This window comes from Gracilinanus agilis, chromosome 1 (assembly GCF_016433145.1).
Source record: "Gracilinanus agilis isolate LMUSP501 chromosome 1, AgileGrace, whole genome shotgun sequence".
NCBI lineage: Eukaryota > Metazoa > Chordata > Mammalia > Didelphimorphia > Didelphidae > Gracilinanus > Gracilinanus agilis.
Window position 1 is genome coordinate 766,864,444 of NC_058130.1, and position 24,859 is coordinate 766,889,302.

The following is a 24,859-nucleotide window of genomic DNA, read 5'->3' on the forward strand; positions in this document are numbered from 1 at the left end:
TCTCTCTCTCTCTCTCTCTCTCTCTCCCTCCCTCTCTCCCTCCCTCTTCTCTCCCTCTCTCCCCTCCCCCCCCCCACATTTTTTAGTGGGAATTTGGGAAAAGAAAGAGGACAAGAGAATGACTTGCTATGGACAAAACAGCTGATGAGGACAAAAGATTAGACTCCTATCTATCTTCGGAAGCCAGGAAAGGCTAGAGAATAAAGAAAGAACCAAACTTTCTTTTCCATGTAAAGCATGTACCAAACTAAATGTTTCTATGTCTGATTCTTGATTTTGTTTCTTGGCTCTTACTCTGGCAATTTAATAATTAAGTACAGTTCCTGGAATGATGTCAGATAGCAATGCATGTATCAAAAACTGGGGTCTGAGTAGGCATTGGTTATTGATTTTAATAAGCTTCCAGAAGGAAAACTGACAACAGAGCTATATAGGAGCAGTATTTGAGGAGAAAACTTACACTATGCACAAAATCTCTGGTAGCTTCTTGATTTATGCAGTGCTATTCATTAAATCAAAATGGCAGGCTGGGAGTAAAGACAAAAGGGTAAACCCATTTACAAATCTGGGCCAAGAAGCCAGAACCTGTCCTTTGGGTCTCAGTGTAACCCTTACACCTCATGAGCACAAATCTAGCTGGCCTCTGTACGTCCTTACAACTTCTGCATAAGGAGATCACAGGAAATCCTCACTAGTAAATACAAAGTACAGAGACACCACAAACTCTCCCCAAACTCTCAGAACTGCACAGGTTTCAAAGAGTCAGATCAAAGTATCAAAAAGTCTCCTTCTATGGCTGTTTACACACATTTAATTCTAAGTACACTATCCGACTTCATTTCATTTTCTATTAACAGTGGTTGAATTTGAACACACAGAGGGGAAAGGGTGGCTCCAAAGGAGAGTGGTAAAGCAGTATACATGGAAAATCCCATCCAAATGGCTCCTCTGCCAAGTGACTTCCACAAAGATCTACAGTTTAATTGGGGCTCTATCCAATCTGGCAAGAGAAGAAAGGCCAAATCAGGTAACTCTTTCTTTTAAACATGCATCTCCTGCTGAGAGGTAAATGCCTTGTTTTATATATTGCCACATCCAACCTGATTCTCTTTTTAGAATGGAGCATGCTACAGTAGCTCACATTTAAACCCTGGGAGCTCTTAAGAGATCATTTTTGATCAAACTAATTTGACACTCATGTCATGTCTGAAACTCAACCATCTTCCTCATCAGAAAAGAAAAATATGTTCATTTTAAAGAAAGTTAATAGAATAGCATCCAAAAGCAATCTCATATTATCAATAACCAGGATTATTGATAATATTTAACAGGGAACAGGTGCGCATACATACAAAAGCCTCAAACTTAAATAGCAAAATCAAATCGACAAGGAAGAGGTTTTGATTTCTGGGTACCTACTACACAAATACTTAAAGAGCCATCACACACACTCTCCATCTGAATAAATATCAATCACAAGAATCACTTCCAATTTCACAAGAAAGCATCAACATCATTCTAACAGGACAGGAGAACCAAATTTCTAGATTTCAAAAGGCCCATATTGCTTTTAAAAAATAGCATCTAATTCAGCAAATGGTATTAAGCACCTACTGTGCAAATTAATCCCTGTGCTGACCACTAATGTGAAACCATGTCAGATAAGGTATAGCCTCTACCCTCACAAAGCTTACAGTCTAGAAGGATGGAAATGGCACTAACAGAGCAAACCACCATGCAAAGTAACCCATCAGGCACAAAGGAGGAGTAAACAGTCAGTCCTCTTTGAGGTGCTCACTGACTATGGGACATCAGGAAGGCTTAGTGGAGGAAGAGGCATCTATGGAGACTAACAGGATGGCTGATAATCTGACAAGACAAAAGCAGAACAGAGAGGCGATTCCAGAAGAAGAGAACTAGGAAGGCTAGGCCAGGAGCCTTTCATGAATTGTGTTAGGGCTAGACGCCTGGAGTCCATGGTGCATGGGGCAATGACACAGCCATCAATCAGCAAAGGCACTCTGCAATGGCTGCTCCGGGCCAAGAGCTGTGGAGATCTAGCTGGGAAGCTAGAACAAAGGGATCTGGACTTTGGAATTGAGAGCCACTGAACATGAGGGTCCAATCAGCAAGCATCTACAAAGAGTCCACTCTACTCTGGGCCCTGAGATGGGGTGCAAGGGAAGTATTTTAAAAATGAAACCAGTCTGCTCTCCACCAGCAGAGACAGCACATCCATATTAAAGAAGACACTGATTATGAGACCTCAGGATAAACAAACACACCAGAAGAAGACAAGGAAAACTCGTGGCATAAACACCAGATGGCTTTCGTGAAATGATATTAGGCAGTCACAACAATAATGTCAGCAAGGCCATCATTACCTATGCCAGCACTGGACACTAAAGAGAGAAAAAGAGAAAGAGGCTGGGGATGGGACCAGGACAGAATCCACAAGTGACAGGTTTCAGCAGATTATGAGACAAGAAAGGAGGGAAAGGGAACTGTCCACCATGGAATATGGTGTGAACAGAGATAGCCTCAGAAGGAGTCAGCGCCTAGGGAGGAGGAATTATGTGCTCACTTTGGGGCATGCCGCACATAGAGTGCTAGTGAGACATCTGGGAGTTAAGGCCATGGGTCTGAGCAGGACTACCAACGGAGAAGAGAGGAGGGATAAAATCAGAGAGAGACCCCAGCTCAAGGGCAGTTAAGTGCCCTTCATATACTTTGAGGCAATGATCTCAGTCAATCAAATTGAGTCAGGGCTGGTGGCTGTGATAGGTTTCCAAAAGACAGTCCACAGCACATTCTACCTCCAGAATTTAATGGCTTAAAGGGCCAATCTCCCAGCAGATAAACAGCAGTAATACATATGTGATTTTGTATTTATCATTTCAAATAGAAACAAAGATATGACTGTGCCTTTCCTTATAACAGAGTGGCAAAGTATGTCTAACTTTGCAGCTCCAAGGAAATTAAATTTGAAGGACATCACTACAACCTAATATTCTAAGGAGAAAAGGTTATTTAAATTGAAACTCAGTAGTAGGCATAGAGAAAGTACTAACTATTCCTTAATTGATAATATATAAATGAAAAAGTTAAATAATAAGTAGTAGAAATCCTTTTTAGCACAAATTCAGCATAAAATCCTTTTTGGCAAAAAAATCAGAAAGGGAAATGATCATGTCAATTAAATTCAACAAACTAGCAATAGAAGTAAAAGGATTCCATTTAACCACCAGGAAGAAATCAATTTTTAAAATAAATTCTAAATGTTTCCCATTTGGATCTTGCCGGATGTCAAGAAAATATCAAGAAAGAAGACCCACAGTTTTAAAGTAAGAACAATTCAGTAAAAGTAAGAAGTTGACCAGATCAGAAAAATATATAAAAGATAGAATGGCAACTTATATTAATAAAAGGGGGGGGCAGCGTTAATCTACACTTTTACTAAGTGATGTCCAGAAAAAATAAACCCTCAAACCTAAGAAAACTGCCTGTTGGTGGAAAAGAAAATAGAAACTACTCTTTCTGAGAAGTAGTATGTTGTAGTAGAAATAGCACTAGTCTTCAAGTCAAAATGCCTGGGTTCCAGTCTCAATCTTAACACATCCAGGTTATCATCCTGAGTCTTAAGTCACTATGCCTTGCTTTAGGAAACCTCTAGAAACTTTGCTGAGCCTCAGTTTTTCCATTTAAAAATGGTGAGAATGCCTGTGTTACCCTTAAAGAAAGCAGGTGTGAGAAGGATCAGAGAATGAGAGATTTAGAATTGGAAAAGCCCTTGGAGTTCTTAACTAGTACAACACCAATAGCTAAGAAAACCTTCACAGAGTTTAAGGAGATTCCTCTAAGGGCACATGTTTAGCATAAGAAGCAGAACTGAGACCTGAACTCATTTCTTAACTTCAAGTGTCAGAGACTTCTAACTGCCTTGTAAAATCATAAAGCACCATGCATAGGTAAACTGAAGGAAAAAGGAGGAGTTATACAAAGAGAGTGCTTCAAAATTCCAAAAGAAACTTCCAGCAGTCACAATTACCAAAAGAAAAATCAACCAAAAAAAGAAAAATAAATTTAAAAATATATATATATATACACACACACGCACACACAAATTCCAATTGAGTGAAGAAGCTCAGATAAAGAGCCTCTGTGAATCTTTTCTCCCTCCCAAGAACAAAGCCCCACAGCTCTCCACTCATCAGGTCTTTGCTCTTCCAGGTGTCCCCCAAGCCCCACCGCTCTGGTTGTTTTTAGGGGATTGGGAGGGGGGGGGGGAACCTACCGTGAGGGCCTGGATCTCCTCCTCAGCTTCTGCTGTTGTCTCCTCCAGCTCAGTTTTTGCCTGTCGGAGCTGACTCTCCAGGGCAGTTCGAGCCGACTGCAATGCTGAAAGCTGAGATTCTCTCTCCTGGAGGGAGAGCTGCAGTTCAGTGAGCTGGCGCTTAAGTTCCAACTTTTGTTCTTCGTGCTCTAGACTAACCTAATTAAGAAAAATAGCCATTGCTGAATGGAAGTCAATTAACAAGGAAACCAAGGCAAAACCTGACACAGCTGTGCCCCTCAAATTGGAGTCTGGTCTGACAGAACATTTACTTGGGGCAGCACAAAGGAAAATATTCTATCATCAAATCTGACTACATCTGATAAATCCTGCCAGTGTTAGAACTGTTCTGGGCCTTAACACTATCTATTGCTTTAAAATATTCAAGGGCTTGGAATATGGCCAAGAGAGAACTGCAGAGCAAGAATCCCAAATGCAAATTAGAACAATTACTCTTATATTTTAAAAAATAGCTAATAGCTGTGTCATACACAGAAAATAGCTATAAATAACTTCACATTAGAAACAAGGGCATTTTTACAATATTAACAAAACTCAATTAGAATGACAGACCACTTCCATTTATTTTAAATATGTCCATCTTGATTGACTTTTTATTAGGTAATTCCCCATCATTACGCTGCAAACTGGTATTTCTTACACCCTATTAAAATACCAGAAGGAATCAGCAAAATTAGTGTGCCTCTGCTCAGCAGACAAGGAAATTCTTACAATGCCCACTCATGAGGTGGGCTTCCAAAAGCATGCTATGTGATTTCACCAGGGGTAGGAGGACTATTAGGGTAAAAGCAGAACTCAAAAGCCAGATATCTCTGATCTTCAACACTTTCTCTTTGCAAATCCAAACACAAGGCATTAGTCAATGCTAAAAGATGAAAGCTCAAAGCAAAAAGCCAATGGGCCAATAACACAGACAACAAAGGAAATAGCAAATAGGGGAGGGCAAAATGACATCCAATGCGTGTGCGTGTTCATTATCCAAAGCTACAACCGATTCCAATAAGAATAGATGAATCTAGGTAAGATAAGTCACTGACTATTCACAATAATCGTCTGGTGTTCTTGAATTTAAAGGCACATATGGCTGAATGACATCTATTCACCTGTGTTCCTTGAGATATTAAATATATGGAAAGTTGGCTATTATTACTGTTTTATGTACTGCTTGTTGCCTGAGAAAATGAAACAAAATGATAACGGAGAAGTTGGCCTTCCTAGCCAAATCCCCAAAGGAAATACAAGTGCCAAAGGATTAAAGCTTCTTGTCCCTCTAGTACAAACAATGAGTCTAACTACATACCTGGAGCAACAAGCTTCAGTGAAGACATCTATCTATTTGCCCTGTTAAGATGGAGCTAGAGTCCTTACCTACAGACATCATAAGGTAAAGATTTTCATAAGGAGAAAAGGAAGAGAAAGAAATACTATTCAAATGTTAATTTTCTGCAGAGATGTATTTTAACTACTTAGAGCATTAACTGAGGCTCTCTGCTAAGAAGCTTATTGTAGAAACTAATAAAAAAAAAAGTCTAGAAAATTAAAGTTAATTATTCTCTAAGGCTTTCAGACCACTTAAAGGAATGATGAAAAAACCTCCCTGTCCTCTGAAAAACAACTTTCCTTTTAAGACTCCATTATAATTTAAGATACTTCCCACTGTGAGCCTTTCAGGTTCCATTTTGGGCCCTCTGCTGTTCTCATTCTGTGCTCCCTTCCTTGGAGTGTCATCCATCCATCCCCAGGGTTTCAACTAGTGGCTTTATACAGGTGTTCCCAAACATCTGTCTACAGTCCTGTCTTGTCCTAAAAATTTTAATTACATTCACGTCCCATATCTCCAACTGCCTCCTGGATATTTCCACTCAGACAGTCCAATGTTGCCTCAAACTCTGGCTGCCCAAACCAAACTCACCTTCTCTACTCAGACCTCATTCCCAAAACAGTGACTGCCCCTTCATCACTGCTCTACTCCTATTATTGGCACTGCTATGCTCTCAAGACATCCAAGCTTAATAATTTGGAATTATCTTTGATCCTCCCCTCCCTTCACTATCCTGTTAAACTTAGTTAACCGGCAGGTGTACATAAAAGTAATGAAAAATTGATCTTAGTTTGTACCTCCCTCAGCCTTGTCTCCAGCTCTAAGAGACGACTTTTGTCACTATGGTCTTGATGACTGATTTTTTCCAACTGTTCTTCCAGCTTTCGATTCTGAGCTTCCAATTTCCCAGCTTGTGTTTCCAGATAAAACTTCTGTTGTCTGAGTTCTGAAATCATCTCTTCTTGGGCTTTCCTGATGGGGGTGGAGGGAATCAAACAAAAATACATTTTCACTTACAGACCATCATTTGATTTAGAAAGTACATATAAAAATAGTGGAAGTCCCCATTAAATGGACTGTGATCACTCCCAAATTAGCATCTCCTATTTCTGCCTCAAATATACATCATGGAAAAATCTGGTTAACTTTTAGTCATCTTTTGCTCAGGTCCCCACACCTGTGGTATTAATCATGCATGTGGGAGATGATAGAAATATTAACATTTAACTCCTTTTTTTGCTTATTGTAAGTCTATCTCTAAGTGAGCACAAAGTTCCTATTTAATGTACAAAAGAGATTAACGTTACCACCTCAGGCTATCTAAACAAGGACCCAAAAGCAAAAAAAAATTCAATGTTAATATTTCTAGTTTCCCTCAAACATCTACCACTCCTTTCTCTATGTTGCCTAGAAGTAACACCAGAAAGACAGAAAGGCCAAGAATTACCTTACTGTGACCTAAACTATGTAGACAGGTAAAAATGGCCCCAGAGAGTCTAGTGAACTGTAAAATCTGCTTTTTTTTTTTTAATCCTTACTTTCTGATTTAGTAATAACTCTAAGACAGAAGGACATGAGCTAGGCAAATGGGGTTTAAGTGACTTGCCCAGGGTCACATAACTAGGAAAGGTCTGAGGCAAGATTTGAACCAAGGTCATTCAGACTCCAGGCCTAGTGCTATGATTCTGTCTGAAATGAACAAGTTTAGGGTAAGACAGGTAGAACTATCCAGAAATTGAATCTTATTTGACAGCCCATTCTGCAAATGATTTTTCTCCAATTGACTATCCTTCCAAGTTCTCCAGAGGCCAGCAAAACAAGACAAAAGCTGCCCATTCACACAAAAACAAATTCAACTCTGAAGAACTAGAAAAACTAGTCACTTTGAAAAGAAATGCAGACACACTAAAGCAAAGCTATAAATAGTTATATTAAGGAGTCTGCTGACAATGCCTGTAGAGACTAAAATATCCTTTTTTATCTAGCAATCTCAAAGCAAGTGGAAGTATTTAAGAAAGCACAATTTGGGAGCAATTAGGTAACTCAGTGGATAGAGAGCCAAGCTTGGAGACAGGAGGTTCTGGGGTCAAATCTAGCCTCAGATAGTTGTCCTAGCTGTCACCCTGGGCAAGTCACCCAGCCCTTACCACTTTTCTGCCTTGAAACTGGTACTTAGTATCAATTCTAAGATGAAAAAGTAAGGGAGGGAAGGAGAGAAGGAGGAGGGAGGGAACAAAAGAAGGAAGGAAGGACCTGAGGGAAAGAGAGGAAGTATCACAGAATTTCAAAGATAGAAGGGCCCTCAGAAGCAAATAAGTTCAGATGGAATCCGGAAAATAATCCCTTCTGTAATATACTAGATATTGCTTAAAGACCTTGAGTCAGAAAGAACAACCGTAAATCTCTGTAAAGGAGTCCATTCTCCTTTTCAATACCTCTCATTATTAGGAAGTTTCCCTCTTCATTTCTCTCTAACCTCTCTTCCATGCGACAGTCTTCTGTATCCCCGAGAAGCAGTAAGAGTCCTGCTCCACATCTTCTCTTCTTTAAGAGCTCTCCTCAGTCCCTTCACTCTCATATGGCATGAACTCAGGGCTCTTCTGTAGACCCCAGCTTTGACCTGTACACCCTCTCACATCACACTAGCCTCTCTGGCAGCCACAAATTCTGATTCATATTGAGCTTCTAGTCCAAAACTCCTGAATTTTCTTTTCTGAAAAACTGCTGTTAGCAAGCCCCCCCAACTTATACATGTAAAGGCAACCTTTTGAACTAAAGTATAATGTTTCATTTAGTTCATTTAAATTTCATCTTATTGGATTCAAGTCATTGTCTTTGGCCTATCAAAATTTTGGGTACGCTGACTTTGTTTTCCAGTGTGTCCCACCTGAACATTTAATACTCATCCTATAAAAGGCACAAGCCCAAACTTAGATTCCTGGGCCATTCCACTGGAGACTTCCTGCCAAGGTAACATCAAACCATCAGGAGAAAAGGAGAGAAAGGGTTGATTGTGACACTTGGATGAGACGAACATTACACAAAAGAAGGGTTTTGAGCTCTGAGCAGAGGTGTGGGAGTCTTACAAATCAAAGAAATTGAATTTGTCATAATTTACCAAAGAGAAAGCATGTGTGGTTAGCACTTGGAGAATGAACACTAGGATACAACCAAGAAAGCAGCTAGAATTAGGAGACTTACATGTTCCTCTGGGTAAAGAGGCTGCTATTTGCTGCCAATTTATTTGCTTCTGACAGCTCCACTATCCTCTGTTCCAGAGACCTGATCTTGGAATCCATAGCATTGATCATCTGAAACACAATACTCCTTTAGACAACATACATCTGAAAACACCATCGGTTAAGTCAGGATTCATGGTCTGTGTAAAAGTCACATCTAGAATATTTATCATCTGGCCACAGGCAAAGACTAACTGAAAAGGCTATAACCTGTCAGTCATAAAAGTCATGTACACAAGTTGATGTTCAGTTTCTCTTTCAAGACAGAAACAAAAATTAGTAGCTTCCAGAAAGTTTTTTGAAGAGCTTTAATTTACTGGGTCCATATTTACTTGTGATTAGCTAATGTGTGGAATTCATGCTCAGGAATTTATAAGTGAAAAGTATGCTATTTCTTCGTTTGTTACTCCATCGTCGTCGTCTCCAATTCCCTATTCACAAATGTACAAGACTGAGAAAGGGCAGAAACACAAAGCTAAGGAAGAGGAAAATGGGACTGGAAGAGACACTCCTAAGCCTCATGCGCCACACTGTCTGAAAGGATAACATCACATCACATCACATCACATAGCACAGTTTTTTCATTGTGACTTTGGTGTGACGAAGTCATCTTCCATGATGCTCCCTTACAAAGACCTTTCTATCGAGCACAACGATGACTATTAACGCAGAAGCAACGGACGTAGGGATGGAATCTTCTCAAGTATGTTGTTCCCAACACATGGTAATAAACAACTGTTCAAAGTAATTTTCAATTTGGTTACACCTACCGCCTTCTGCTCACTGAGAATTTTGCTTTTTTCATGAGCTTCTTCCTCGTGTCTTTGCATCATATTCTCAAGTGTCTCCTTATCAGCTAGATCTTTTTTTATCTGATTGTCCAACACCTAAAGGAAACAGAATAGTAAATGAATGACCTAAGGAACACAGCTTAGTAAAAAGACTAAACTGGGGCACATGAGAGGGCTGTTGCCCAGGAAAAGACGAGGAGAAGAGGAGGAGCAGTGAAGAAGCCAAGGCCTCTAAACTTCGGGGCAAGCAGTGAAAACTGAGAGGTGGAAGCAATTAGCAAGGGATATAGTTCAATACAAATACCATCCATTGGGAAAATAATGGGTAGAGTCATTCTAAGTGCCTATTTAAAACTAGTTGCCTTACAGTCTACAGAGGCAAACTGCACAGGTAAGCTAATGAGTGTTAGGGGAAGAAAGAAGAAAAAAAGAACTTGCTCTCAAACAGGGTCCTAGAAAAATCTTTTGTGGCTAGCAGATGCTGCCTAGGGAATAAAACAGCGTCAAAAGTCATCTGGAGTACCAGAAAAGCGCTCTTTATACCACTGGGCAGGTATTTTACTTCCCTTCTCAAGAAACACCATATATTCTTGTCATCTTTTAGGACAAATCTGCTCACAGTTAAGTCCCCATTTATAAGAACTGCATTCTTAATATAAATTGTGTTCTTCAAACTGATGAACAAAATGGCATTGGGGACATGGAGTTGGCCTTCTGTGGTTGACTGTTAAGCCTGAGGGCAGAAGGCAGAGTTCTAAAGTAATAGCGATTAGGTTCACATCCAGGACCAGCAAACAAGGTAAAACACTGTCTAAGATGGCTGACAAGTCAAATTAAACAGATACTAGGAAAGAAACAGTGTGAGCCCCTGTCTTCCAAACATCTGTGCCAGTCTAGCTAAAGAAGAAATTTATCCCTGAGAAGAGGAAGCTTTCCCCCTGGTGAAGCCACATGTTCCTAAAGCTCATCAATCCAGTGGAAGCATCTTTTGCTGCCATGAGGTAACAAAAGGTGACAGTGTCACCATCTACCAATTGGACAGAAGGTCCTAGGAAGTACATGGTCCTCCCTGCTGACAAAAAAAAGAAAGAAAGAAAAAAATTAGAAAAAAGATTTTGAATTTTGCCTTTAGATGCTACCCCATGCTTCTTATTCGTTCGTTGTGTTAACCCAAATGATGGCAACTACATCAAGAAGGACAACAGGGGGTTGAAAATAAAGCTGAAGGAATTGGGGACACAGGCAAGGTTCGTGACTTTTCTATCAAGTCTATTATAAAGAGAACTACTTTCAACAACCATAAGGACATCTTGCTAAAAAAGACTAGACAGCTAATGAAGAAAGGAAAGAACACAGTTCAAAGAACTGATATCATAAGAAAAGCTTTAAATGAGGATCAATGTATAAAAAATATTAGCAGTTGGTATGAGCACAAAAGGTAAAGACGGGACCATGGGGAGACAGGAGAGAACACATTGGGACAGGCTGCCAGATCTCTGGGATGCTTATGTCACAATTCTAAAATTATGTCAAGAACCATACTGAGAGAGGGAAAAAATAGAGAGTTTTAGTACATGATCAAAACTGTGACCCAAATGGCATTACAGAAGCCTAGTGGGACAATTCAAGGCCATAACAGCAGTAATAAGACATAACAATTACTCAAAAGAGACAAGTTGTGGAAGGAGGGAACAGGAAGGCAGGGAAAAAGAATAGGAAGGTTAAAAGCTCTTGCTACTAAGACCCTATGTATTTGGAGTTGGGTCTGAAAAGATAAAAATGATGGACCTAGAGTAAACTTTAAAGGGGGAAAAACAAGGAGAACATTCAGCAACAGAGCCTACCACAGAGAACTAAATGAAGATAAGGTAACTTTTTCTAGACAGGTAACATAAATAGAACCAACTTATGATGGGGAAATTTCATAACCCAGCCAGCCAATGTGAAGAAAAAGGCAAGTCATAAGCTGCCCTATTAAGTTAGAAATATTTTTTTTTATTATCAGAAATAGGAATTTAGAGACTAATAGGTTAGAATCAGAGTTGAAGGGGTTTGGTGTCTACGGCTTAAAGGGTATAGTGGGGAACTGAATAAGAGCTCCTCCTCCTCTGGCTTTATTTTCTTTCTTTTTTCTTTGGTGGCTTTTTGGGGGGTTTGGGGTGGGGGGGTAGGAATAAAAGCCAGAAGAGATACCAAGGACAGGAGCAGAAGGAGAGGACAGGTCTTGATTCAAAAAAGAGTGATGGTTCTTCAGTTACAGTGGCCACATTGATAATGGCACCAGAGGAAATTTAAGAGCCTCTTTCAAAGTCTGATTTCCAAAGAAGATAGAATGAGATAAAAGTTTTTGTCTCAAAAATGATAAGGGAAAATATGGTTATCAATGAAATCAAACTTCTGACCTCCAAATCCCCCCACGGATAACATAAAAAAACCTCCCACAAAAGACTAAAGACAGAGTTTACTCAGAGCTCCACAAGCCTCAGAAGAAGAGCCCCGTAAGTGACCAGGGAACAGAAAGAGTCTGTGACGTGTACAAGGGGTGCGCTCAGGAAGATTAGAAAGTCTCTTTACTTTAATTTTTTCCTCGTAGAGTTGCTCTTTTTGTTTCAGATGCACCTCTAGGTGCTGGGCTGAGACCTGAGCCTCCCGGTGCTTCTCCTCCAGCTCCTGAATACAAAAGAGTAAAAGGTCAGGTGTGTAGAGGGAATAAATAATATACCCAAAGTATGTTTAGCATACATGGTTAACATAACTTTGGTATATATATGCAGTATAATTAACAGGCATTTCCTTCCCCCTCAGAAGGAAAGGGAAACCATCATTGAGCCTAGGAAGTAATAAGGGGTTTGGTATTTGAAGGCCTGACATATTCATTCTCGCTCTCCTCTCTCTCCCTCCCTCCTTCCTCTCTCTCTCATTATCTTTCTCTATTATAATTTCTCTCTCTCTCCCTCATTATCTCTCTCTATTCTCTATTATTCTCCCCTTCCCCACCCCCACCCCTCTTATTCTAAGAGCAATGTTAGGAAAGCTATTGGTGTAACTCAGCCAGTTCCTGTCCCTTTCACTCCACATTCTACTGCAATGTGAACCCATGATGCAAATAAAGACAAAAAAATTTCCTAACAGTATCAGTACCCTCTAAGGATTGTCATCTTAGTCAATTTTTCTCTGCTAGGATAGCCTTTTAAAAGAGAAATAACTTGTTCTCATTAAAAAATTACAATGTTTCTATAGTAAAAATTCAGCATATTGCTCAAGAATTTAACAGGAAGAATAATTTGTTTGATGTTTCAAAAACTAAAATATCATATTAAAAATAAGTATATAGATACTGATACATGCAAATCTGTAGAAGAAGAAATACCATGTAAAAATACAAAATAGTATTGATTACAATTAAGTGAAAATTTGCACAAGCACTTTAAAGGTAAAATATGAATAATGGCTATTCGTTTTCTTTTCTAGTAAAGTTATATTATAATTCTTCAAAACTTTTTTTATAAGTAGTTTGTTCATGTTTTCTGTCACTTAGCAACCATCTCATTCATTTGCTAACATCAGGATGGTCTTGAAACAGGGCAGCATCCCAATGATAAGCACATGCTCTAGATGCAAAGCCATTCCCTCTACACTAGGATTGCCAGAAATCTGGCCACCACCAAAATCATTACACAAAATCTGCACCTGATTCTACAAAGAACGAGGCAACTTTTCTCTGAAGTGACACTTTTGCAAGAATTCTGAAGGGCAAGGAAACTGGCAAGATTATGGACATGCAAAGAGAAGAAAAGTGCACACAAATTACTAAATTTCTGAGATTTAAGTTCTTTTTAATTCTAAAAAAGCAACACACACAGTGCTCATTAGAAGAAATAAATTCTCAGAAAGTTTAATATAAAAAGAATTGCCGACACAACAGTATTTTAAATAGAAACACATTGTGGTCTAGTGGAAATCTCACCATGTGCAGAGTCAGAGGACCCAGATTTGAATTCCAACCCTGCTATTTATCAGCTGTGGCATCTTGGGCAAGTCACTTAACCGTTTAGGGCTTTTGTGTGCTCACCTATATAAAGAGGAAGTTTGGGACTAAACAAATCCTACTGTCCTGTCCCTTTCATCTCTAAAACTGATCATCTAACACATCCTATGAAGTGATCTTTTTTTAAATGCTACTTACATAAAAGGGTTTAGTGCAGTGCTTGGCACATAGTAGGTAGGCACTGAAATGCTTATTGAATGAAGGAAGCTTTAAAATCTGAACAGCCCCTTATAGACACAGTTTCAGTGGGGTCTCTAATAACTTCCATGAAGTAGACACAAAATATCTGTCCCCTTTACTCTCTACTACTCCAAAGGAACTACGATCTCACCAAAGAAGGCATTCCCTTTACTGATGGAGATCATGAACCATCTAAAGTCTGTCTGTCCTGTGTAGCTCTTTTCTGTTTCCTTCCCACATGCTGAGGGCCTTGTCTTCAGGCTCCCTGGTCCATGGATATCAATGGACCATATAAGCTGCCTATCGGTTGCTATAATACCTGCCTATATTTTTCCCCAGTAACCTATTTCTCTGATGAAATCCTTCATCCTACTTTTCTTGTGTAATTCCATATTCAGAACATGCTGCAGATGGTCCATAGACACCTTTATCATTACTTTTGGGCAAGTCTAAAATTCAAGTCCCTCCTGATGTTCTTATTTGCAAATAACATTGTATTGATTTCATCAAGTCCTAGAACATCGCAGAATCCTCTGAGCTATCATCATTCAAAAAAAGGTCAGTCTAATTATCCATAAAGGAAATACCAAGTGGATGAAGAATGCCTGTTGTTCAAGCTAAGATGTGTAGCTAGAGAGATTTCCAGGAGCTCACAGGTCTTAGACCAGTGGTTCCCAAACTTTTTTGGCTCACTTCCCCCTTTCCAGAAAAAATATTACTTAGCCCCCTGGAAATTAATTTTTTAAAATTTTAATAGCAATTAATAGGAAAGATAAATGCACCTGTGGCCATCACCACCCCCCTGGATCACTGCAGCACCCACCAGGGGGCAGTGGCGCCCACTTTGGGAATCACTATCTTAGACAATCATTCCTCAGCCTGGCCCAGAACGGGGTTGTACACTTTGGTTTCCCTTGGGAGATTACACAATTCTTTTAAAGAAATCTAGTTTTTCTCTGAAACAAAGGGCCATTTTTTTAGCATCTAAACTTTTCCATTCAGTTGCCTGGTTGGGTACCATACAATAAATACTACATTGTCTACAAATAAACTTCACTTCACAAATAAGAAAATTAGGTTCCAGGAAATTAAGTAACTCACTCAGATTGACACAGTATCAGATGTGGGATTTGAACACAGATCTTCTGTCATCCCCAGTATGGTAGTCTGTCTACTATGCCATGTTAATTATTTGGCAAGACTGGAGTCATCCTTTATTTATTAATTTATTTGTTCTGAATATTTGGATTTTTGTGATCAAATACTTTAGAGTAAAGTAAGCCTGAAGTTGTAAAGATTTCCAAAATACCATTTTTATAAAACTTTTCATCAATATTTCCTATCTGCAACATAGATACCATACAGACCAAAAACACTGTCCCTGAGCAAAAGAATCCCTCCAATTACTGAACAGATCATATCAAAATACTTAGGTACTTGAAAATTTTGTTTCATAAAGGTTAAGAAAACAACTTCAATAATCCCCATAGCCTGTTTCCAATCCTACTAAGTAAAATCATGGCAATGGAGTCCCAGCAAAAACTCAATCTTTGAGTCAGGACCCTAAACACCCATTTGCTGCTAGTAAGTCAGAAGGCATAGCTCCATATCCCAAGGGATTTTTATTAAAATTTTTTAATACAAACAACATTAGACTCCTAGGAAATATAAATATTCTAAATCTGCTTTCTTTTTGTGAAGTTGTTTTTTTTTCCTCCCTTTAGTGTACACCTTTTAGGACACATTCGTTCATTTCTTCAGTCCTTTAAGGGCAAACACAATTGTTACCCACCAAAATGTCTTAAACCAGTGACACGCAAACTTTTTAAAGAGGGGGCTAACGGAAAGGAAATGCTTATCTGTCAGTCTGTTTCTAAGACAACTCCTTCGAAGTTTCATTGTATTGTATCCTATTCACTGTATTCTTCAGATTAGGAATAATGTCGCACCAGCAGATAGAACATTTCAGGGGGCCACATCTGGCCCGTGGGCCATCACTGTCTTAAACTATTAAAAAAAATAGCAGCCTAATACATTTGTCAATTAATAACTAAGCACAGCTTTAGCGAAAGGACAGAAGCAGCACAAAGTATACTTCCTCTTCTGTATGCTTCTGAAGTTACCCCAGACAAAGCTGCCCCATTTCTTTGGGTCCATTCATCTGAGTCCAAAGTAATGTTCCAAGAACCTTTGGACAGGACCGTGTCCATGCGCACACACACACACACACACACATATACACACACACAACTTTGAAAATTTTTGAAGTGATTATAAAATTTGGAAGACTGAAAATGTTGGGTAGTCTTAAATTCTGATCATTGTTATTCACACACAATATTAAAGCAGAAAGAAGTTATGACCAGCCCAGTTTTTCTGTCTGTGCACTGGAATAGCACGGTCTAGTTCAAAGGCACTTGCTTCTTCTGCAAAGAGAACATTATCAACAAAGACTGATCATTAAGTCTTTCCTATTTTGGTTAACATTTCTGGGTTCAGGGTTAGGTTGGCTACTGAGGGATCATTTAAAAACATTCATCAGCCTTGCCACCAGGCAGGGGCACATGCTCGAGATATCTGAAAATACCACCAGTAGTTTCGCCCATTAGGTTAATTTGGTCATCAGTGCCTAAAACAGAATCATTATGGTTATTAATCTAAAAAAAGACTTGCTAGAGCTAAGGAAGTTTAAAAAAAATCCCAACTGTAGCAGAGGAAAGTGAGTGGGCGCGTATGGATCTATGACAAATACTACTCTGAGAAAAACAATTTTGGGTGACTAATTTATTCTCTCCGCTACAGGCAACAATCTGGATTTCACTCTTCAAAGCCTAAATCCTTCAAGTTTGTCAGGGCAGGTACCAAAGAGTTGATAACAATACAAGGCTATGCTGATAAAGCCAGTACCTGCTTTTGTAAAACTTACTGGCAATGACATTTTCACATAAAAAAATGCCAAAGAGAGCATTTATAATTAAGGCCAAAGCGTTCTTTTCTGCGATTAGTGCTACGGCTACCAGCATTCAGCTATTCATCTCACCCCTAGATATGGTGGGCCCAGAAATGTTCTCTTCTATCCTTTTGCTACCTATTCAAGCAAGGAAATGCTCATGAAACTCCAGAATGATCAGGAATTGGCATTTGCCCAACCAAGCACACTGTCCCATTCAAAAACTCTTCCTAGGCAAGGAATTCATGTCCCCTTCTCTTTTTCCCTGCAACCTCTGACCCATTATTTTCTCCACTTGTATTCTTTCTTGCTCACCAGAATTTTATCAGCCATCTGTTGAATCTGTTGTGATTTAGTCTGGATATCATCCTTCAGTCTGTTTTCTCTGCGTTCCACAGTCTCTAGCCTCTTTACTTGGTTCTCCAGAGAATGGCGTCGTTCCTATAGATTATAATCAACCAACAAATATTTATTGAGCAGCTCAATGGGCCGAGCACTGCATTAAGTGCCGTGAAGAATTACAAAAGAAATCTGTGACATGGTCCTTGACCTCAAAATATTTATAGTCTAATTGGGGAGACAAGACATGAAACAACCATAAACAAAATGATACAAAAACAGAATGAAGTACTAAATGACATGGTACAAATCCTAAGCATTAGAAAGATTTTAAAGGTGAGAGAGTGAGCAATAAGGGCTGGAATAAAGAAGGTTTCATGGAGAAAGTAGGCTGTGGGATGGGTAGGATGTGGATAGGAGGAGAGGCAAGGATAGGCATCCTACACAAAGGGAAAAATGTGAGCCTTAAAATGGAGGTGACGATGAGCATGGCACATTCACAGGACAGTGAGGAAATCAGCCTGTCTAGAATAAAGGGTATGCAGTAAGAGTCGTACAGAATAAACCTGAATTAACAGGCCAATGCCAGAACAGAGGGCCTTAAAAGGTAAGCAGAGGAGCAGCTAGGTAGCACAGTGGATAGAACACCAGGTCTGGAGTCAGAAGGCCCTGAGTTCAAATATATTCTCAGACACTTCCAGGCAGTGTGACCCTGGAAAAGTCACTTAATCCCCACCACCACCACCACTGCCTAACCTTTACCACTCTTCTGCCTTGGAACCAACACTTAGTATCAATTCTAAGACAGAAAGGAAGGGTTAAAAAAAAAAGGTAAGCCAAAAAGTTTACATTTAATGTGCTTATTAATAAGCAGGAAAACATTAAAGAATTCTGAGTTGGTGAATGATGTAACGTACAGTGTCTTCATATTTCCAGTACTTAGTACAATACCCAGCACATAGGAAGTGTTTAATAAACGCTTTTTGATTGACCATTTTGGTGTGGAATATGGGTTACACCAGAAAGGGAAAGTATGGAGCTAAAGCAGCTTACCCAGAATCTGTTAGATGTCATCTAAGCAGAAGGTCATGAGAACCTAGATTAAGGTAGTAGCAAAGGGACTGGAGAGATTTTATAAAGGAAAAACAATCAAGAAACTTTGATGACTGACTGGGAATGAAAGAAAAATATGAATTAAAGTCAAAAGCAGAGTATCAAGCCTCAAGTTAAGTGATCGGGAGATTTGGAAAAGAGGAGGAAACTGGAAAGGAGAGTTGACCTGAGGAAGATGAGCGCTTCAAGAGTGATCAAGATAACGGATTCTTTTTGAGGTATGCTCGGCCCTACGTGCCCTTAGTAAGTGGTTTGAGACATGGAAGCAGAGTTTAGTAGTAAGAGAAAAGGACTAAGGATGAAGATTTCAATGTCCTAAGGCTAGAGATAACATTTAAAGCCATACAGAAGGATGAGGCCTCTGAGAACACAAAAAGAAAAACAGGACTGACATTGATTAACCTGTACAAACAGGAGTTCCTACAGATCAGTGAGGGGGATCAGAGAAAAATCAGTGGAAACAAGAACATCATATCAGAAAATCTTTCAACTTCAAGCCCTATCTCTTTCTCCCTTCTTGGGGAAAACATTTTACAGCTCCTCAAGTCTTAAAATGATTTCTAGGCTTTTCAAAGTAAGCACGATGGAGCATAGCAGCTGATGGTCTCTGGGAGCAGTGACTCCAGCCATGCTCTGGTACTTCCTCATCACTCACCTCCGCTTCAAACAACTTCTTTCTCATGCCCTCAGAAGAGTCTTCTCGGTTGCGTAGCTTCTCCAGCTCCCCTTCAGCTCGTTCCTTCGCCTGGCGAATATTCTGAAGCAGTTCGGTCGCCTCTGAGCTAGCTTTCACAGCCTACGGTGATACAAACAGCTCCTGTTTACATAGCCCTTGACAACATACAGAGTACCCTCATCACAACCTTGGAAGGCAAGCAGTACAATCATTATCATCCCTATTTTATAAACAAGAAAACTGAGGCTTGGTGAGGTTAAGTCTTGTCCACAGCCACAAAGCTCAGAAGGAATCAAGTTTGGTCTTTAAATGCAACCAAGTCTTTGAACTACAAATCTTTCCTGATGCCTAAAGCCAGTTCTATCTACTAAGCCATATGGCTTGCCTCTCACCAAAACTCCAGACTGCCTAAACATACCCAAAAAACTCTCAACTGAGCAAAAAAGTCACAGAAGCCATGGTCATCCACATGTATTAAACAAAGGTTATCCTTCTGGGAATAATTTTGAGTAAATTTTTAATTACCCTAGGAAAAAAATGACTAGAGATACTGTCATATTGAATTTAGGTCAGACTCTCACAATCTACTAAATTTGTTTTTGAAGGAGAACTTCAAGAGAATTTGTCGTTTCAGTCTAGAATAGGGGATTCTTGACCTGGAGTTCATGAACTTGTTTTGTTTTTTTAATATTTTAATAACTATTTCAGTAAGATTGGCTTCTCTTTTTTTACTTTATTTTCTTATGTATTTTACTTTATGTATTTAAAAATATGATTTAGAAAAGGGGTCCCCAGGATTCACCAATCTGCCAGAGGGGTCCATGACACAAAAACAGTAAAGAACCCGGATCTAGTTAAGGAGGACAGATAAAAAGTGAAAGCACTTGCTTAAATGAAGGCAAGGAAACTCCAGAATGAGAACGACCAAGGGTTGGCATTTACCCAACCAAGCACATTTGATACATTCGACAACCACAATCTCAACATCTTAAAACTGGGTTTCACTCCAATCTTTGAAAAGAATATTTCCAACAATTGAGAGGAGAATCATTAAAACTGTCCAGCTGCCCCGTGTGTGTTGTAAAATCCCCAGACCATTTTTCCTTTCCCCCCCATGAAAGCATAAAGCTTGCTTGGTTCCTCCACTGTGGAGTTCCTCCAGGTCACACCTGGCCACTGGGAGGTGAGCGTCTGATCTTAACAAGTGCTCTGTGAAGACTGACCAGGTCACCACCAATGCACTTCTCCATTCCTGAATATATAAAACAATGAATGCATCCCGAGGCCACATCAAATAGCTTCCAAGTTTCTAAAGTTATCCTAATTAGAATTTCTGCTTAGTAGTCTAGCACACACTGTACACAGTCAAAACTCAGATTCTCCACTAACTCATCCTCTTGTTTCCCCTGGGTATTCTAATTCTATTTCTTTCATCCTTAAGTGTCCCAGGACTGAAGCAAAGGTAATCACTGCCGCTTCACCTTGGCCAGCTTCTCTTGTAGTTCCTGGATTTTGAGCTGCTGCTCAGCATTCACCTATAATGATAAGCAAAGGAAATAAAACAAAAAGTAGACCAATTGAGTCTTAGGATATAGATGTATTTCAGTTTTAGATTCTTCAAGCCTCGGTAGGATGTTGGGGCAGGAGGGTGACAGGGTTGGGGTGTAAGAATTTGCTTTTCTAAAAACTTACTAGCAGAGAGAAAAACACAATGTCCTATCAAAAAAGTCCATAGATTTGATAGTCCTGTCTCACTGACATCTCCATTATGCTCAGCTCTTCAACAGATCTAATATCTCTAATACTAACTACAAGGACAGAACATTTTTTAAAACTCCAAATTCTAAGACAAATTGTATTTATATTTCCAAAAGCATTTCTGGTTATTTTTCACAAGAGCCTATCTACCCTTATACACAGTATTATTTTCATTTTTGCCTAGCTATTACTACAGTTAAAAATGGTTAAAATAGAAAGTCTGACCCACAAAATGCTAGACCCGTAAAATATATAATTCTTATTCATCGCAAGATTCTCCTAGATTAACATCTAGGTGATATTAACATACTACTCCCCTAATAATAATTGTTGACATTAATAATGAAAAATACCTTCTCCAATTTGGAATATAGTTCTCCTACTTCAACCTTCCCTTGGTCTTTAGCCTGTAGTTAAAAAAATAATTTTTTAAAACATAAAACAATTTCCAAGCAAAAAACACTTCAAAATTTTAATAATTCTTTATGAAATGCTACCTTTGTTTTAATCTAATAAAAAATCAAAGATTTCCAAGGCCTCCTGTTATCTACCAAACTTACTCACTGAATGAAAAGAAATTTGTCTTTGCTATTTCTAAAGCCATCCAAGTATTCAGAAGCTTTCCTCATTTATCAACCCCCCCAAGAAACATTTAAAAACCGAAAGATAAGTTCTCTACTAAAGAAGATCCTCCCTACCTTCATCAATTTGTTCTGACATTCTGTGGCTTTGCGTTTGAATTCTTCAGCTGCTAACCGAGACTCTCTCAACTCAGATTCATAGAGATCACTACGTCTTCTTGCAGAGACAAGGTCCTCTTCCAACTGATTCATCATCAACCTCATCTCTTCTACTTGAGCCTGATATTCCTAAAAAAAGAAAGCAAAGGTGGCTTATGAAATACAAAAAGGAAAAGGAGGAAAATGGCTAGGATACCAAATGTTCACTCCTCTACAGAAAGGTGTAGGAAAGATAGATAAATTACAAAGAGAATGGCAAGAGAGAGAAATGGAAAGGCAGAGAAAGAGGTGGATAGAAATAAGGGCATTGAGAAAAAAGAAATAACCATGTAAATCTTCAGAATGATTTATGATAGAAAAGATAACATCAGTAAGGCCACTGAAAGAGAAGGTAAGCAACATTGGTAAGATATTGCAAGTGAATAATTTACAATCTGTAGAGAACGTTCGGGAATTCTTTTTATGGTACAATTGAAAGCACCTATTGTTTAAGCATTTAGGATAAACTGCTCACAGAGAATTGTCCTCCAAAGGCAATCATTCCTACAGATTCTATAGCATCTTGGGCCTCTAATAAATACTGTATACTTCCTCAAAATGAATCTCTTCTACCGCATGAAGGATTTATTTAAAGTCTCAGTGGAAATAATTGTAGTAGAAATGAATTGTGTCAACTTCTCAACATTGATTCCTTTGGGCTCAAATTCAAAGATGAATGAAGAATTAATCATTATGCCTGAAGTTTTATTTATTCTGGAAAATAGAAAAATTTAGAAAATGTTAGATCTACTCAAAATGCTTTGTGAGAAAAATTCCAAAGAAGATATTAAGTAATTCCCTAAAATTAATGTTTTAGAGAAATCAAAACCATGAAACTTTTTTAAAACTTGGAAAAAAAAAGAATTTCTAAACCCAGTTTCCAAATGAAATCAAACAAAAAAGTAGTAAATAAAAGGATCCCGAGTTAACTACAAAAATGCTTATTAGAGAAATTAAACCTAAGTGTTACAAATATGAATAAGAACTTTCCTAAGTAGCACTCTCTCAATAAAGAACAAATTATAAGTAAACATGGATGGAATCAGGATGGAGGAACTGGACAACTCTCCGATCCTTTCCAAATCATATTTTCACATTCCATTTATTTGTGAGCCACGAACACAAGTAACTTCAAATATATTTATCTATACTCAAACTTAAGTCCTAAAATTAATTTAAAATTCAGTTATCAGTCACCTATGTTCCCTCCACTAAGCAGGACAAGCAAGAGTTTCAATATTAGCGACCTATGCAACTATTAAGGCATATAAAAGTTATTTTTAATTTAATCTGTTCCCTTCAGAGAACAGTTAAGAAGCAAAGAATGGAAACAATTTATTGTATAGTTTCAAAAACAGTTACCACAAGGTGCCAAATCTGGGAAAAAATTAAATCAGCAACATCAAATACTTCTCTCTGGCTACCCAAGATCTTTTTTGCCAATAATTTTTTAGGGAATAAATACATCTTAATAATGAGAACCATGGTCCAAAAATTAAGAATTTTTTTTTCTGGAGTTAAAACTTTTAAATCTGAAACTTTACAATCTTGCCCTGGCAATTATGTGTGGTACAAAATGATAAAAAACAAAAATTTATTTCAACTCAACCATCACCACATCAATCTTTTTAAAAGCCCTAGAAATGATTTGTTTCTGAGGCATTCATGAACACTAGCTGCTCCCTCTGGTGGCCAAATACCATTTTTATTTCCCCAAGATGTTGCTCCAACTCTGTTTTAAAATATGTTAGACTAATAGGGCGGGGAAGAATCCTACCATTTAAATAGGTAGGTTATGGATCAACTGTTAGAAGTTTTTCTCCTACAATATTTATTACCTTGAAATCCTCTATGGGTATATTGAGTATCAGAAGCTCAGGACAGTATAGTCCCCAAAGGTCTTATATTCTCATGTCTAAAATAATTCCTAGCAAGGAAAACTCATTAAATCTACATTTCCAAATGCAGAAATAACATCTAACATATACAAATATAAAGAATAAAATAGGCTTATGTCACCCAAACATCATTTTTTTCTTGAAACAATAACTAAGGGACTCCTTGTCTTCACATCAACAGGCTACTTCAACTCACTAAGTTGAAGCTGTCCTGAAAAATAAAGGACTCAACATAAAATGCTTCTACTACCTTCTTAATACTGAAAGTATACTACTTAGCAGCTAAGATTTAGCATTCGGTCTTTTCATTCAGAAAGAGAAAGAGAGGAGGGAAGAAAGAAAGGGAGAGAGCAAGAAGGAGAGAGTGCGCATGTGTGTGATTCTTCTAATAAAAGTAGAAAATCAAGGGTCAGGAATAGTCAGATTAACCACTCTACTCCCCCCAAAGCAAAGCAGTAATACCTGTTCTTTGATCTCTTGTAGCTTTCGACTCTGCTCTCGGATATCGTGGAGAAGCTGTAATGCTTTGTCATCCTCCTGGGACACTTCCATCCGTGCCTGCTCCAAACTTCGCTTTAGGCTCTGCAGAAAGCAAAATGTTTAATACATAGACCTTTTACACCGTTCTGTTTGAAATGTCTAATGTAGAGAACACCGAGCTGCTCCATAAACACTGAGACAGATTCAGGTGACAGACCCAAGTTTCCAAGTTCCAGTTTGTTACAGTTGAATTCCAGTTTTCTACCTGTATATACCTTTGTCTTTAGTGCCCAGATTGCGCCCCTCTCAATATATCAATCTACAGAGAAAATGAAGCCCGAACCTGGCACACTGACCAAACATGTCTTTGTTTATTCATGTATCTGAGACTTCAAACCCATAATCATTCAATTATCATAAACACGGTATGGAAAAGGGCCATCAGTCAGAATCTTTTTCCAATCGATTACTTCTGCTCTTCTCGAGAGTTCCAGAGTAGCACAGGCTTCGCTCTTTGCTCAGTCTTAAGGCCTTAACTAGTCTATTTCTACCTCCTGTCTTATGTTTCCTGCACACCTTTCATCCAGAAGGCTCCCACAATGCTTTAGAGGCATTGAAATATCTATCTGTATGAATAACTTCACCCACTGCTGAAACGCAGCCAACCCTGGAATGGAAACACAGCAGTTACTCTTAATCAGCAATGCTATATAGATTTCCTCTCCCTTATGAAAAACTGAAGACTATGTGTGATTCAAGTTACAAAGAATGTTTTAGCTAGGCAAATCATAAACACCTATATGGAGACAATGGAGAAGACGGTCACTGGATCTTTAATGGCAAGCAGCTTAAGACCTTAAAATACTGTACTTGTAACAACAACAGTTCTCTGGCACCACGCTAGAAAATTCGTCCTGTGCCAATTAAAAATGG

At 38.7% G+C, this 24,859-nt stretch overlaps 1 protein-coding gene across 2 annotated transcripts in view; it reads right to left on the bottom strand.

Moving 5' to 3' along the window:
- CIT (citron rho-interacting serine/threonine kinase) overlaps positions 1 to 24,859 on the bottom strand; it is a 161,247-nt gene that overhangs the window by 54,630 nt on the left and 81,758 nt on the right. Inside the window, exons 12-22 of one of the 2 annotated variants that reach the window (XM_044658831.1) lie at positions 23,909 to 24,028; positions 21,468 to 21,638; positions 21,123 to 21,176; positions 20,493 to 20,546; positions 18,991 to 19,131; positions 17,199 to 17,324; positions 12,280 to 12,375; positions 9,685 to 9,801; positions 8,877 to 8,986; positions 6,473 to 6,647; positions 4,295 to 4,492 (exon numbers count right to left, since the gene is read on the bottom strand). In XM_044658831.1, coding sequence (XP_044514766.1) covers positions 4,295 to 4,492; positions 6,473 to 6,647; positions 8,877 to 8,986; positions 9,685 to 9,801; positions 12,280 to 12,375; positions 17,199 to 17,324; positions 18,991 to 19,131; positions 20,493 to 20,546; positions 21,123 to 21,176; positions 21,468 to 21,638; positions 23,909 to 24,028 — 1,362 coding nt within the window. The remainder of the gene's footprint in view (positions 1 to 4,294; positions 4,493 to 6,472; positions 6,648 to 8,876; positions 8,987 to 9,684; positions 9,802 to 12,279; positions 12,376 to 17,198; positions 17,325 to 18,990; positions 19,132 to 20,492; positions 20,547 to 21,122; positions 21,177 to 21,467; positions 21,639 to 23,908; positions 24,029 to 24,859) is intronic. The other variant, XM_044658832.1, reaches the window with a different exon arrangement.